The sequence below is a fragment of the Falco biarmicus genome, chromosome 11, assembly GCF_023638135.1.
Source record: "Falco biarmicus isolate bFalBia1 chromosome 11, bFalBia1.pri, whole genome shotgun sequence".
NCBI lineage: Eukaryota > Metazoa > Chordata > Aves > Falconiformes > Falconidae > Falco > Falco biarmicus.
The window spans coordinates 21,318,158-21,331,888 of record NC_079298.1 but is presented as its reverse complement, the minus strand read 5'-3'; the positions used below and the strand labels follow the sequence as shown (position 1 = coordinate 21,331,888).

Sequence of the window (13,731 nt, the reverse complement as noted above, 5' to 3'; positions counted from 1 at the left end):
GTAATTCCCACCTATTTGTTCTCTGTTTAGTTTAGCTCTTTGTCTGAAGCAGTCAGCAACATTTTTTACTGGTAGATCAGTGCAGACTGTATTTGTAATTCAACTGCTGTATGGCTATTCAATGTGGTATATTATGATGGATGTGCTGGTTTTGTGTACAGTCAGCTGTGCCCACCTGCAGTTGATGGAAATGTGTTCCTGGATACTCAAGGGGAAACTTGGTTGAATTTCACAACTGGGTCAATGTATGGATTCCATATTCTAGCAGCTGATTTATAAGTGCTCTGACTTGGATTATGTTGCTACAGCATTGAAGAGCCAATGGAATTATTTGTGGTTTAGTTGTCTGATTACATTCTACTACCAGATGGCTACTTATTCTAACAGTAAATGCAACTTTGTTGACTCTCAAATCATTGTGTTCCACCATTCCTCTAGTTTATGCAATTCATAAATATAAATAAAATACAAAAATATAAATAAAAGCTTCTTATCCACTTTATCATGTAGCAAACAAGTATCACCTGTCTCCTTAGTACTAAATGCTTTGATTTTTGCATTAAAATATTTAATTAGTGTTTAAATTAGTGACAGTTTAAAGAAAAATTGCTTTTCAGTTTTAAAGTACAGTAAAATCTTTCTTGTCTTGAATAAGCAATGTCATGGTCAGATGAATATTCTAACCAGCAGATAAGTATCCTAAGGTATTTTGTTGTTCTCCCTCAGTTCCTTGACTTTATTATTTGGAGTAATGGATTTCAGCATATCGTTTTCTGTTTTCTAAAATACAGAAAAAAATTCTGATCTACCTCTAGAGCACTTTGAGATCTGTGAATGCAAGTTTTCTAAGTGCCTGATTAATACTAATAATAATATAGCTTGCTTTGATTACTGAAACTGTAATGAAAAGTAATAGCAAAAGTGGCTTTCAGTTGGTGCATTTCTGATTTGCTGTTTATGTAATTAGTATTGATAGACTATATCCATTTCTCAGATTTGAGTGATTACTATTTAAATGCTCATTAGGGTCTGCTCAGTTTCACGTAAATGCATAGCTTTGTAAGAAAAAAGAGAATTTCGCTGTACAAGCTCTAAAGCTTAAATGTAGTAGCACAGAATTGCTGTGACAATGCTGTCTAGTACCTGACTTAAAGAACCTACAGTTTGAGAAGAAAATAGCATCACCTCTTCTGAAGTTTTCCCTTCAATTTAAGCCCTGCCAGTTCTTCCTGACTTCATCCCTGTCTCCCTTCATACAGTGTAAGTGGGGCAAAAAGAAAATGCCTCCTTTCATGTCAGTTCAGATGTTTCGATTGCTGTGTAACAAGCACTTCCATTAATCAAGTTTAAAATCAGTATTTTTCTGGAAAGTTATTTCTTCATTTTTAGCTCCATTCTGGTGGAAGTAATTACCAGTTTTATTTGACCAGTTAACTTTGTGCCATTTAGCATTAAAATTTGGTGAATTTTCCACTGTAATCAACAATACTATTTAACACTGAGAATTCTTTTTATCATCCTCACTCTGCTCTTTGAGGATACTGCCTGAAGAAAGGAATCATATAAATGGCTCCTATATCTAAAGATACAAAGACTGCTTTGTATTTGTTTCCTTCCACAGTAGTTTGTAGCTACAGCCTTACAAGGTGCCGAGGCAGAGAGGCTTTCGTCGTGCTGCGTAGCCTCGAACAGTCTTGCTTTTTGAGTGTCTTTCCCTTGTATCTCTTGCTTCCTGAGCGCCGTTATTGAAAACCTTCTCTTACACATGCCAGACTGGGGAGAAGTTCATGGTCACTCCAGCTGCTGTGCCCAAGGACGGGGTAGTAGCATATCCAGCAACACTCCCAGAGTGCTTTTTAAACTGAATACAGTACAGACAAGACCCTTATATATTTGGGGAGCATGATGTTCATCAGAGCTTTCATTTGGCATTGCGATACAGGTTAATTCAGGAGCGTGAATTTAAATATTTGTTGCGGTTTGCTACTGAATTATCTTAGAATAATCTACAACTGCTTTTTACTTACTGTAGAGATTCTAGCCTGAGAATGTGGCTGATACCCTCTGCAACGTATTGAGATAATTTCAGCTTTGCTTACAAGAACAAGTTGAAAATGTGCATTTCTGTTGCTGTATCAGTCTATGTACTAAGTTTGGCCCCCCCTTTTATTATTTTTTTTGACTGCTTCATCCTCCAATTTTCAGCAAATAATGTGAGAGAGAGGAGCTTGAATATCCATTGTGATGCTACTCATGCTTAAATACATGAATCTGAATTATTTTTTTCTTCACAGTACAGAAGTTTGTTATAAAAGATAGTCCAAAAACTTATGCTCAAAAATTTAGGATTGCAATATGCTTTATTAAAACTAATCTGTGACCTTCTCTGTTCTGTTTGAATAGACTGGTGTATGGACCGCACTTCCGAAGATTGAGCAAAATTTTTTAAAACCACTGCATGTAGGACTCAATATGTCAAAAGCCCACTATGAAGCAGAAATAAAGAATAAGAAAGAAAATAGAAGAGGTCAGTTGTTTTCTTTTTTTCTTAGCTTTGTTCATATTTAGAAACTTCAGAAATCCTTTGGAAACAAGGAATCGGTGAGTGCTGTATGGATGTCCCAAATGGTAATTCAGTAGTTGCTGTATTTGACATTAATAATTTTCATAATTGGTCAGAAAAATCTGAACATGTTTATCTTACACATTTGTAAACCTTACGGAAACTTGATAGAAATGTCACATGAAGACCTTCAAACCTTGATCTGCATTTATACTTTGGATTTTAAGGTTGATTGCAGCGTCTAAATCTCTCTGAATATATAGCCCTTAGGTTTGATACTAGGTGTGAGAGGTTAACACGAGAAGAAATAATTTGCATGGCAAATAGGTGCTCTCTTAAGGCCTGAGGGGAGTACCTTCTGGATTTTTTTTTTTAATTTTTTTAATCTTACACACAGGATCAAATTCTGCTCTGGGTTAAGCAGACACATTCCACAGGGTATAAGAGCTGTAGCTGCTTTAGGCAACCTCTGTGTATGTCAGATCCTCTGTTCCTTTGTGGCCTTCAGTATAATTAAGACAGACCAAGGAACTTGCTTCTGGTACCAAAAATGCCAGTACAGCTTTTTGCCTCTAGTCTTATCTTCTGTTGTTGTAAACTGTGTAAGTATGAGGCAGAGACAGCCACAGGTTGCTTTCAGAAAAATTCCCTATCATTCTAAAGGGAATCCTTTAAAAGCAGGAAGCTTTTTTCTTTAAGTCTCTTACATTTCACTAGCCTTAGACAAAGCTTAAAGAGATTTGGGAGAGAACATCCAACTTGTAACATTAAATGGTTTAGTCTTTCTCCCAAACGTAAACATTGTATGCATTACGTCGAATTTCAAATGTGCGGTCTGAATGTGAGAAGTTTTTCAGACTTGCCCTTGTAGTTTTGCCTGCTGCAAGAACCTGCTTGAAACAGAGAAGCCTGCAGCCTTTTCTTAATGTCTGGATTCATTAAGCTAAAGGACCTCCTGCTGTCTCCCTGGATGTGGAAATGTTAAATATTTATCAAAAAATTACCAGCTTTAGTAATTTTTTTTCTTTTTAAGGAGCATTTCAGCTATATAGAATGGTTTTGAGTTGCTGATATTGCCTGTTTAGTAATGTAGTCATGTGTTACAGGAAGTGTAGAGAGAGCATCCAGCTCACACTGTCTTCCCCTTAAGGTTCAGCACCTTCTGTCCTGTGTTTGGTCAATCCCTAGGTTTGTGGGTTTTAAAAATTACTGTCTAGAAATACTAATAGCATGAAAAGAATATATAACATAAAAGTTACATGAAACAGCAGCCTGATCTCTGTTGGTTATTTTCTTCTACAGAGACACACAGTTCTAACACAGTTTGTTCTCTAACTGTTAGTGGGGAAAAGATGCCTGCCATGACTACTGAAATGCAGCTTCAGGTGAGTTTGCATTTCTTTCAGAGTTATTCAGAAGTACTGAAATTTTCTTTTTAATCTGGAGACAAATGTATATGTATAGTGGGTAAACAAAAAAAGATTTCTTCTAATAAAAATAACAATCTCCTTTTGTCATTTCAGGTTTTACACTCAGCTCTCTTCACGTTTGATTTAATAGAAAGTGTTCTAGCTCGAGTAGAAGAACTCATTGAAGTGAAAATAAAAGCTGTAATGGATGAAAATAGTTAGGTCAGCTGGAGTATTTAAATTAACGTACTTCTTACGAGATCATTTTGACTATAAGTCTTCAGTTGGAAAGGAGGCTGCCAACCTTTAAAGAAGAGCAATTTAGAGTAGCCTCTAGAGGAATTGCAAATGCTGCTCTTTATAAGTATTGTTGCTGGTATTTTTTTATTTTGTTTTGCTGTTGTTGTATGGGATTCACAGAGATGGCCTATTTACTAAAGTACTCCTCTTCAGAATTTGATGCTTTTCCTTAAGTTTATAAACTAAAACCAAGGGTGGATTGTTTGGGGTTTTGGTTTTTTGGGTGTTTTTTTCGTTCTTATGCTGTGGCAAGGAGGTATGGCTGTGTGTTATTTTTTCTGTTAATTTTCAAAATTTGTTAGATAATAGTTGCTGACTGCTGTTGTGAGTTACAAAGATTTTTATGAAGTTACTGGAGAACCATTAACTAAAAAGCACTGTTTAAGCACAAGGTATTTTTGTTAGCACTTTTAAATGTTGACAAACAAGCTTCTGTATTTACAAACAGGACTGTAAGGTATAGATAGATAATAGTAGAAACACTATGGCAAAGGAAGCCAGGTTTAAAGAAAAACAAATCAACTTTGAACCAAATAAGATGTTAAAACTTATTAACATAAAGCCCCACATGCTGTATAAGATTTCATACATATACCTGTTCGTGCATGGGAAACCTGTATTTTGGAATCATTTTGATCTTCATTATCTTTATTGATAAAGTTTTAAGATACATTAAATATTTGGGATATTGGGAAATTATTGTAAACAAATGAACTCATAAATTCAGAAGCAAGTTAAAAATAAGGATCCCTTTTCTATAGTGCGGTTAAACCACTTTTTATTTTCCTTCAAATGCACATTTGGTATAATGTATTCTATTTTACCTATATAGTTTTTGATATACATTTTCATTCCAAATGCATAATTTGTATGTATAATCTTTTGAAATGTAACTGTCTTTTTAAGAACATTCCATATTTTATATAAAATGTAGCCACTCTATTTATGAATAAAACCCCCAAATACTAAATTAATTACAATGCAACTGGTACTCCTGAAGCATCTTCCAAACAGGACTGTTTTCTATTATTTGGGCTTTTGTCATTGCCATTTTGTAACGAATATCATCTGCTCGTGGCTTGGAAGTTACCTTAGAAGAAAGAAAAATATTATGAGTAGGACACAGCAACTCTAGGTAATAGAACATCTATTTTTCAAATAGTAGAAATGTAAGATTATTCAGCAGTAAAATTTGAATCATGTTTTCTGAAGTAGATATTTAGGAATGATGTACACAGATGTCATTTGATGTATGCCTTTAGGTGCATGACCAGTCTTAAAATAACCAGTCCCATCAGCACTGCATTTGATTATCTGGATAGTATTTCAACAGGACTTGGGTATGGTAGCTCAGGATTAGAGTATTTCTCCCTTGGCCATGCCTGTTAACCTGCGGCAAAAAAGTTCATTTTGTAAGCCCTATACCAGTTAGGAATTCTCTGGCAAAAGGTGAGCTCATTAAACTGGCTTTGCACTGCAAAGGGTAAGAAATAATGCAATGGCAAGCAACAGATTTGTGATATGTACTATTATTACTTCTTATGGGCCTGTCCTGTTGATGTTTGGTGTCATTCTGAAGAAGCAGAAAAGCAAATTCAAATTTATAGGATCAGCAATAATCTTAGAAGCTTTTAGGTTAATGAGGTATTAAGAGACTGGGCCAGACATCAGTAGATTCCATAAAAAGTTCAAGTACAATGTTCAACATTGGAGTAAGTGACAACTTTTGCCATATAATAAGTGAGGGATAGCTTACACACTCTTAAAATGATGAATACTCTGAATAGGTTAATGCTTATTATTTTGAGATTCTCACTTCAGGAATGGCTAAAATGTAAATCCGTATTTGATTCCTAACATGTCATTCGTCTTGCTCTTTTTATTTTTGGTACATGGCAGGCTGCTAGTATCTAAGTTAGAATTTTAATGGAAAAATGTTCTTTAACGAGGTTCAGTAAATAGATTTAATTAATAATTTGTTGATGCATACCAGATGTGTTGTAGATACACAGATAAAATACACTCAACTTGTAGAAATATACTAGTGTGCACATCATTAAAAAATCCACAAGTAGAGCTTTCAGATTGGCATTTTTAATTTACATTGAAGTTCTCTCATATTTAGATCTTGTGCTGGTTCTGCACTAGTAAATGAAGTGAAGCCATCCTGACTTAACAGTGGTAAATTAGAGCCAAAGTAGCTCCTAAATATCTAATTTGTCTTCATAGATGCTATTAAGATCTTTTGAAGTTAAGTTTAACAATGAAGTCTCTGCTAAAGAATCAGAGTAACAGCCCTATTTCAATGCATTACATGGATTGCGGTCAATAGGACCCAAAAAGTTCCATTAAGGAAAACCAAATATTTTATAGTTCCTGGCTTTTCCTGGCTAATATGCTTCTGAAGAGCTAATATTTTAAAGTATACGCAACTAGACTTACCTTAGCTATAGTTAGCATTAGCTTAACAGTTTCAGCAGTATTATGAGCTGGTATTATACGTAGATTACTGCCCAGGAATCTGCACATCAAAATAAATGAAGGGTAAGAGTACTTTTAGAATGAACATTTAACTTGTTATGCCATAAAACTCCCACATGATATAAACAACTTCCTACTGTGCCTCAGCACAAGTACATAGAAGATTGCTTTTATCTTTAAAGGCAACTGGAGAGTTCATGCTGTTTGTATAGCCATCTGTCCCGTTTCTGTACCAGTTGTTTAGTTGGGATTTGGAAGGGGCTCATTTCTTTTCCTAGGGCTATTTGCCAATCAATCAACACTTCTTAAGCATGTGTACATTTGGATAATTAAACTCTCTTCTGCTATATTGTTGAAGACTGTCTGTTCTCAGTGCCAGTAAAAAATGTTTGGGTTTTTTTAATGGCTTTGGAAGAACACAGGAAAGTATCTAAAAACACTGTGCTAAAAATACTTTGGAATTTGAACTAAATCTTTTAGTGTACTATCTAAATATAGCAATCTGTAGGTCGGATGCGATTAAGATAGCAGGATATTCTGCTACAGATTTCATGCAAAGACTTGTTAATTCAAATAATTTAACCTAAAATTCATTCTTTTTCTATAAATAATGTTACTCATTTGCATTCATTCTCGAGAATGGAATGTGAAGACATATTAGTATCAGTTGTCATTTAAGGCAGTCATGGAAGAGAGAGACATGAAAGCTTAGGCAAGTACAGAGCCTCTCCTTAAGACTTCTCTCTTAAGTGTTTGTAACAATGACAACAGTTAGCATTGCTGCCATTTTCTGTTGTAGAGCTAAAACATGATGGGGATTAACAACAACAAATGAGGAATTTTAAATAATAAAAGATTAATCCAAATGAAGTGCCCAGCTGCTCAACTGTATACTCCCCTGTGACCACCCCTTGTGACTACCACCTGTTCTTGCCCTCAATCTGTTTGATGACTTGGACTCATTCGCATTAAGGCCCATGCTGGTCAGATACCTGATCTAAACTTGGCTGCCCGTTCTAATTAGCAAAAATAGGTGTTATAGGCTGTGGCCTTCCCTAAGAGTAGGTACTCAGGTCACTGTTGAGTTTTACTAAAATCTGATGGAGAAACTGTGGTTTGATTTACATTTAGGGATTAGGGAAATAAATAGCTGTGACTTTGCTAATACTAGCAATGTGCTAAGCAAAGCATGAATGAATGAAGTGCAACAAAGAAATAATTACATGTACTTACCTAGATCCATGAAAACCCCATTTCTATCAATAATTTTGCTTCCAATTACAGCAGGTCTAAATTTAGTTTGTGTTTCATCAATTTGATCAATGGGCAGAATAGTGGCCATTAGAACACAGGGCTGGTCTTTGCTCCAAGGTGTTTTGAAAATTAACATACAGATTTACTGAGGATATTAGTGTCATGCTCATTTGAGCACTGATGATAAAGGTTGCTTTTATTCTGCTTCCCCCATGATATATACAACCCTACATAAAGCGTTCATGTTGTTGAACAACAATCCGATAATGTTCTTGTTAATAATAATAAAAATCCTCCCCCAACTGAAACAAAACCATAGATAAGCAGAAAGAAACAGTAATATAGGAAGACCTGAAAATACCAAGGGGCTTTGGTTTTTTGACAGATCTAACAAGTGACTTGTAGTTTGAAAGCATATGGCACAGATTTCAACCCCACCAATGCAAAAGCTCAGTCAGTAATTTCCATACTACAGCAGAACTCCAAGCTGCAAGGTAGTAAAAAAGCACGTGCATCTAAAATATAATTGTGCCTCATCAACATGAATTTGGTATGGCCTGCAATGACAAAACTATTATTTTTATTTTAATAAAGTTGATGACTTGCCAAATGGAATATAGTTTTAAACCATCACATTTGTTAGTGATGAACACATGCACAACATCCATTGCACATAAACACAAAGGAGATAGAGAATTGGCATTGCCATCAGCTGAATAACATGTTCTTGCTGAATGGTGGCAGAGCTTTTAAGACCTCTCATGAAAATTTATGGAATTTTCACAAATGGGTAATAGATTTCCTACATTTCATCCCATACACTCTGGTAGTCATCAGCATTTGGCAGTGTGCCCAGGATTTAACGGAACTGGTGCTAGTTTCAAGGAGGTAAAGATCAAAGACTTCTATAGAATAGTCACTTCTTTGATGTCAAGAGTGAAAATAACTGCAGTTAGGACTACTGTATCTACCAGAAAATGCTTCTGACTGCATGTTTGGAGCACAATCTGATAACTGTTGTCAGCAGGTATGTACTAAAACATGCAAGTTTTCAGGCTTCATTGGAAATCACAGATAATGTTTTAAACAAACAGCTTTGATGTCCGGTGTTACACTTTTGCTATAAAATAATATTATTTCAATTGTTGTAGTTCTGTATAATACACACTGTTCCAAGTAAACATTTTAAAAGCTGATAAATAATCTGTACTTTACAATATAGCCTTTTCTCATGAAGGAAACTTGCTTGTTTTGTTTTGAAAATGGCTGAAAAGTGCTGACAAGAGCTAAGAAAATTGCCTGGTTTTCCAGTTCAAGAGACAACTTTAAAAAGAATTACATTACATAGCCCTAAAGTGATTGAAAGGGATGTTATTTGCTCTCTTTTGCAGAAAGTCGTCTTTTGTTACCTATGACATATCAGACTGATTCACTTGGTATTCTTTGCCATTAATAAACATATGCTTTAAATAATTTTCCAGTGCATTAGTAAAATAAAATTCATATTCCTGAAAATAATTCCTAAAATAATATTCCTGGATCTAGGACTGCTACTTCATTTCTTCCTAGCAATAAAAAGTTTGGGTTGATGTTGAAATCATACCTTCTCTGAATCCTAAACATGACATTCCATTCTTCTGGGCCGTGAAGAGCAGCTGACAAAACCAAAAAGCTGTTCCGATGAATGTTTATGAAATTCTGAATTCTTTTGGAAAACTGTTCTTCTCCTGTCATAAGCAAGTCTTGAATGTCTGACAGTATAAATGCAACACCTATTGAAGAAATTGATGTGAATGTACACATCATGGCAGTAATGTGATTTAAGTTCTCACCACAAACCAGGAAGTAGAATTCTTATTCCACCATTAGTTTAAAAGGCAATGAACAAAACACATGAATGAATTTACATATCTTGACAATGAATTGCAATCATGAGCTTTGGCCTAGTCCTTATAGTTCAGGAAAACTTAAGATAAAGGATCTTGTCTACCTGTCTAAGTCATTTTCTGCTCTAAAAAGGAAGGATAGATTTTTCATGTTTGCAGTTTCAGTGATTTCCTGATCAAAGCTGCTCAAGGAACCCTCTCCCTAACTCCTTTGCTACCACCAGGTCTGCAAACTCAACTTGGAAGATGAAAGCCAAGGGCCTTGGGTCACTCTTGTGTTTACAGCCATGAATACTAAAGATCCTGATGGCTGTCTTACATGTTAATGGTGCTCAATGTGTTTGCTCGGTTATAATGAGAATTTACTAAGTTCAGCTGATGATCACCACATCTAGTATAGCTGTTCTACAGTATGTCCAAATAAAGTAAATACCAATGAACGCATTTCATCCCCAGAGTTCTCTGTTGAATCCTCTGATTTACATACAATCACAGCACAGCTCCTTCCACTGTTGCATGACATTCTGACAAGGCAGATTTTATTCAGTTCAGTGTAGCCTACAACAGGGCCTAATCTTGTACCCCATGGGAGTTTATGAGTTTAAAAGCATAAACTTCAAAGTACTGTACCAGAAAGGGAAAAAATCACGGATCCGATTTCTACTGATTCTGAATACCGAACTCTGTGTTGTTGCCTCTGTAGAACTGTAGAAATTTCATGATTCTAAATAAATTTTAAAGGGTTATTTTTAAAACATGATCTCAGCCAACAAGTTAGAAATATTTAAAGCATTGTCTGAATGATTACAGATAGAACTTTAGCATCATTGTTTAGAAAAATATTTTTTATTCCACTTGCAATAAAAAACTGAAATGTTAATTAAACTTTTTCAGTTAATGAGATTTTGAAATACTTGCATTGGAAGTTATCAAACAATGGCAATTTTGTATGCAGCCATTTCAGTTTGCCTCAGGAAACTCTTGCATAATACATAAAGAAGCGCAAACATTTTACAGTCTATTTTTGTAAGATGTGCTAAAGGAGGATTTACAGAAGTGAGGAACATACGGTAGTGTGTTTCTATGATTCCAGTTAATTAGACTGCATTATTTTCACAGATGTCAGCATTTCATTTAGAAGATAGTTCAGAACATCTGTATGGGACATGATTTTCTTTAAAGCTTTTTGACAGAATGCAATCCACTCAGGAAAACTAGAACATTGCACTATGCAATATAATCATCTACAGAATGGAGCGGGTTTGGATATATTTCTCAGCCTGCAAAAAGCATTTCTGCAGTATGTTCTACAGAAGCTGCTCAAATATATTTTAAAGGTTAAATCATGGAATCCTTTTTAGCTAATAACGTGTTCTTTAACCTAGACATTTAAAATGTAGCCAACCTGCCTATACAGGGAAGAGTACAAAATAAAGTCAGGCTAGCAAGTGAATCCTGAAGGAGACAGTAACCAGAAATGTTATGTTTTATTGGTCTGGAGAGGGAACACTCAATGACAGCTGCTTATGAGGTATAATTACAATTTTGGAAAAACTCTCTTCTTCAAAGCCACTACTGACAGTGAATTATTTAATGCACAAATATAAAATAACAGCTATGAGAAAAGAATAGCCGTACAGGGAAGAGAAACTCATAACCAAAACTGATACAAAGCACTACCTTTGTAAGAAAAGCCATCTTAAGATTTGTATTCAGCTGTTTCCATGGTGTTGCTCACTGAGAGTCCTTACTAACAGCAGCAGTTTTGAGTAGAGCTGGGGCTCATATTAGTAAGAATGAATTATGCTGGTAGAGCTGATGAGATCACTGCCCTCCAATACCTCTCACCATATTATGGATTAAGTTGCTCTTGAAGCAGTTCCCAAACTGGAACAGCTTACAGGCCATCATGCCAAGACAAGCATGCAAATAAAAATAGGCTTTAAACTGAGGTGATGCAGGAATTATTTCAATACCATTCACCCATTTATACAGCAGAGATGGGGTGATAACCTTGTCAGCCAAGCTAGTGTAAGATATTTTTGCTTGTGAATCAAAGCCCTCTTGCCTCTAAATTCTCTCCAGCTGGCATGAAATTTGCCTCAGCTGCAGAAACTAATTACCAGCTCCTTGACATACCCTTTCACTTTACTGGGGAACAGCCTAGGCTGCTGATATTAAGAGATATAAATCCATATCTGTAAGAATCACTATTTTAAACTGACCAGCACACTTACTAGTAATAGTCTACCCCAGTGTTGATACTGTATAGTAGAAAATCAAGCGCTTAGGGAGAAATCCAGAAAATTAAAAAAAAAATCTGATGGAATTATTTATAGTGCTAATAGAAAGCAGCATCAGTGCAGTACAAAAATGATGAGTCAGGAGGACAATCCTAAAGCAACATAACCCAGAACAGCAAGTGGCAGGAATACTAAATAGGTATGGAAGCAGCTAGGAAAAAAGCCACACACACACACACACAAAAAAAAAAAAGGAACCAGTGCTATAGTGGAAGTAACTTCAGAGTAATATCACTGTTTTATCCTCAAAAAACTATATTAATTGGTATTGAATAAAAAATTTCCATGTATAGAATATAAGAAATGCTTCTTTCAGTGTTTCTTAGCGAGTCAGATGCTGCTCTTAGTAAGTGGTGGTGTACCTGCAGAGCTGTACTCATAATAACTGTTGTTACCCATCTTGGCTGTTCCTGCCCACCACTTTCTGCCATTTTTTTCAAGGGTTTAGTGGTTCTGCAGTGAACTCTCAGGTGCCACCTTCTGAAAAGCCTGGAAAAAGAAAGATTAAAAATATATTACCTGCTAATTAAGGAGGTGAAATATTTAAGGCACGCAGATCCATTAAAGATCTGATTAAAAACCAGGGCACTGTCCAATTCCCCAGAATTTACACAGATGCCCACTAACACTGAACTAATTTAAGATAGCAGTTAGGTACCTAAACGGCTTTAAAGAATCTGCATCTGAGAACAGGGAGAGCAGCATGAAGAATAAATTACTTCAGAAAAACATTGCTAAAAGCACTTTAAACGAGTAAAGAGCATCTACCCTGTTTTGAAAGGGTATGTTTGCCACCGTGTATGTTTTACACTAAGATAATTTTGGGAAGGCTGCTCTGGGCCTTCTGCCAGGCCCGGAGCAGCCTGCCATGCTGTGGGCCTGAGCACTAGCTCTTTCCATGTGTGTTTGTATTTTACTCTTTTGAAAATACTCTTGGATATCTATCTGCCTTGGCAGGCGTTGCTATTTCAGCAGGGCTCTTGTGGTGCAGTTGGGGACACTGAAGCTGCGCGGCAAGAGCCTGTGGCAGCCTAGGGGCTGAGACGCACCTCACCTCACAGCCCCTCACCTCACAGCCCAGCCCTGAGGCGCCTGCCTGTGGAATGGTGGCACTGTGTGCCACGCCGGCCGGGCTCGTTTCCACAAAACCTTTGTGCCAGTCGGTTCCCAGTGTAAGTTTTAACCTGGCCTCTCCCCGTTTTCAAAGCCTGGTAAGGCACGAAAATGAAATCCCTGCGAGGCCGCCTGGTAAGGCTGGGCAGCGGGCGGGGACTCCCCGCCCCGCGTTTCCCGCCTTCCGGGCCCCGCGGCACCTCAGCGCCGCCGCCGGGCGCGGAGCCCTCAGGCGGCACCGGGTCGCGTACGGTGGGGCCGTCCCCTGGCCGCCGCCGCTGCCCCTTACCGGGGACGTGCAGCAGCTGAAACCAGCTTCGCCTCACAGGTCTGAGAATGAAGAGATGGCAGGCAAAAGCTCCCACCGGCCAAACGAAGCGCGCATACCTCACTGCTAAGAAAGTCAGTCATGTAATAAGTAA

At 36.9% G+C, this 13,731-nt stretch overlaps 2 protein-coding genes across 5 annotated transcripts in view; one reads left to right on the top strand and one right to left on the bottom strand.

The window, feature by feature from the left end:
* GLMN (glomulin, FKBP associated protein) overlaps positions 1-9,482 on the top strand; it is a 26,930-nt gene extending 17,448 nt beyond the window's left edge. For all 4 annotated transcript variants that reach the window (XM_056356490.1, XM_056356489.1, XM_056356488.1 and 1 more), the window contains 3 exons: positions 2,404-2,527; positions 3,866-3,948; positions 4,087-9,482. In XM_056356490.1, coding sequence (XP_056212465.1) covers positions 2,404-2,527; positions 3,866-3,948; positions 4,087-4,194 — 315 coding nt within the window. In that variant the 3' untranslated portion in view covers positions 4,195-9,482. The remainder of the gene's footprint in view (positions 1-2,403; positions 2,528-3,865; positions 3,949-4,086) is intronic.
* Positions 5,243-13,731, bottom strand: C11H1orf146 (chromosome 11 C1orf146 homolog). The gene is made up of 6 exons (XM_056356496.1): positions 13,599-13,731; positions 12,559-12,685; positions 10,523-10,617; positions 9,611-9,793; positions 6,715-6,793; positions 5,243-5,362 (listed from the first exon to the last, which is right to left on the bottom strand). The coding sequence occupies exons 1-6, from the start codon at positions 13,718-13,720 to the stop codon at positions 5,243-5,245; spliced, it is 726 nt and encodes a 241-aa protein (XP_056212471.1). The 5' UTR covers positions 13,721-13,731.

Excerpts from the sequence above, each read along its gene's own strand:
- C11H1orf146 (XM_056356496.1), bottom strand. The coding sequence starts at position 13,720 with ATGACTGACTTTCTTAGCAGTGAGGTATGCGCGCTTCGTTTGGCCGGT. Across the intron at positions 10,618-12,558 it reads TTATGAGTACAGCTCTGCAG|AATCATGAAATTTCTACAGT; the intron begins GTACACCACCAC and ends AAATTTATTTAG. Across the intron at positions 9,794-10,522 it reads GTGATTTTTTCCCTTTCTGG|AATTTCTTCAATAGGTGTTG; the intron begins TACAGTACTTTG and ends TACATTCACATC.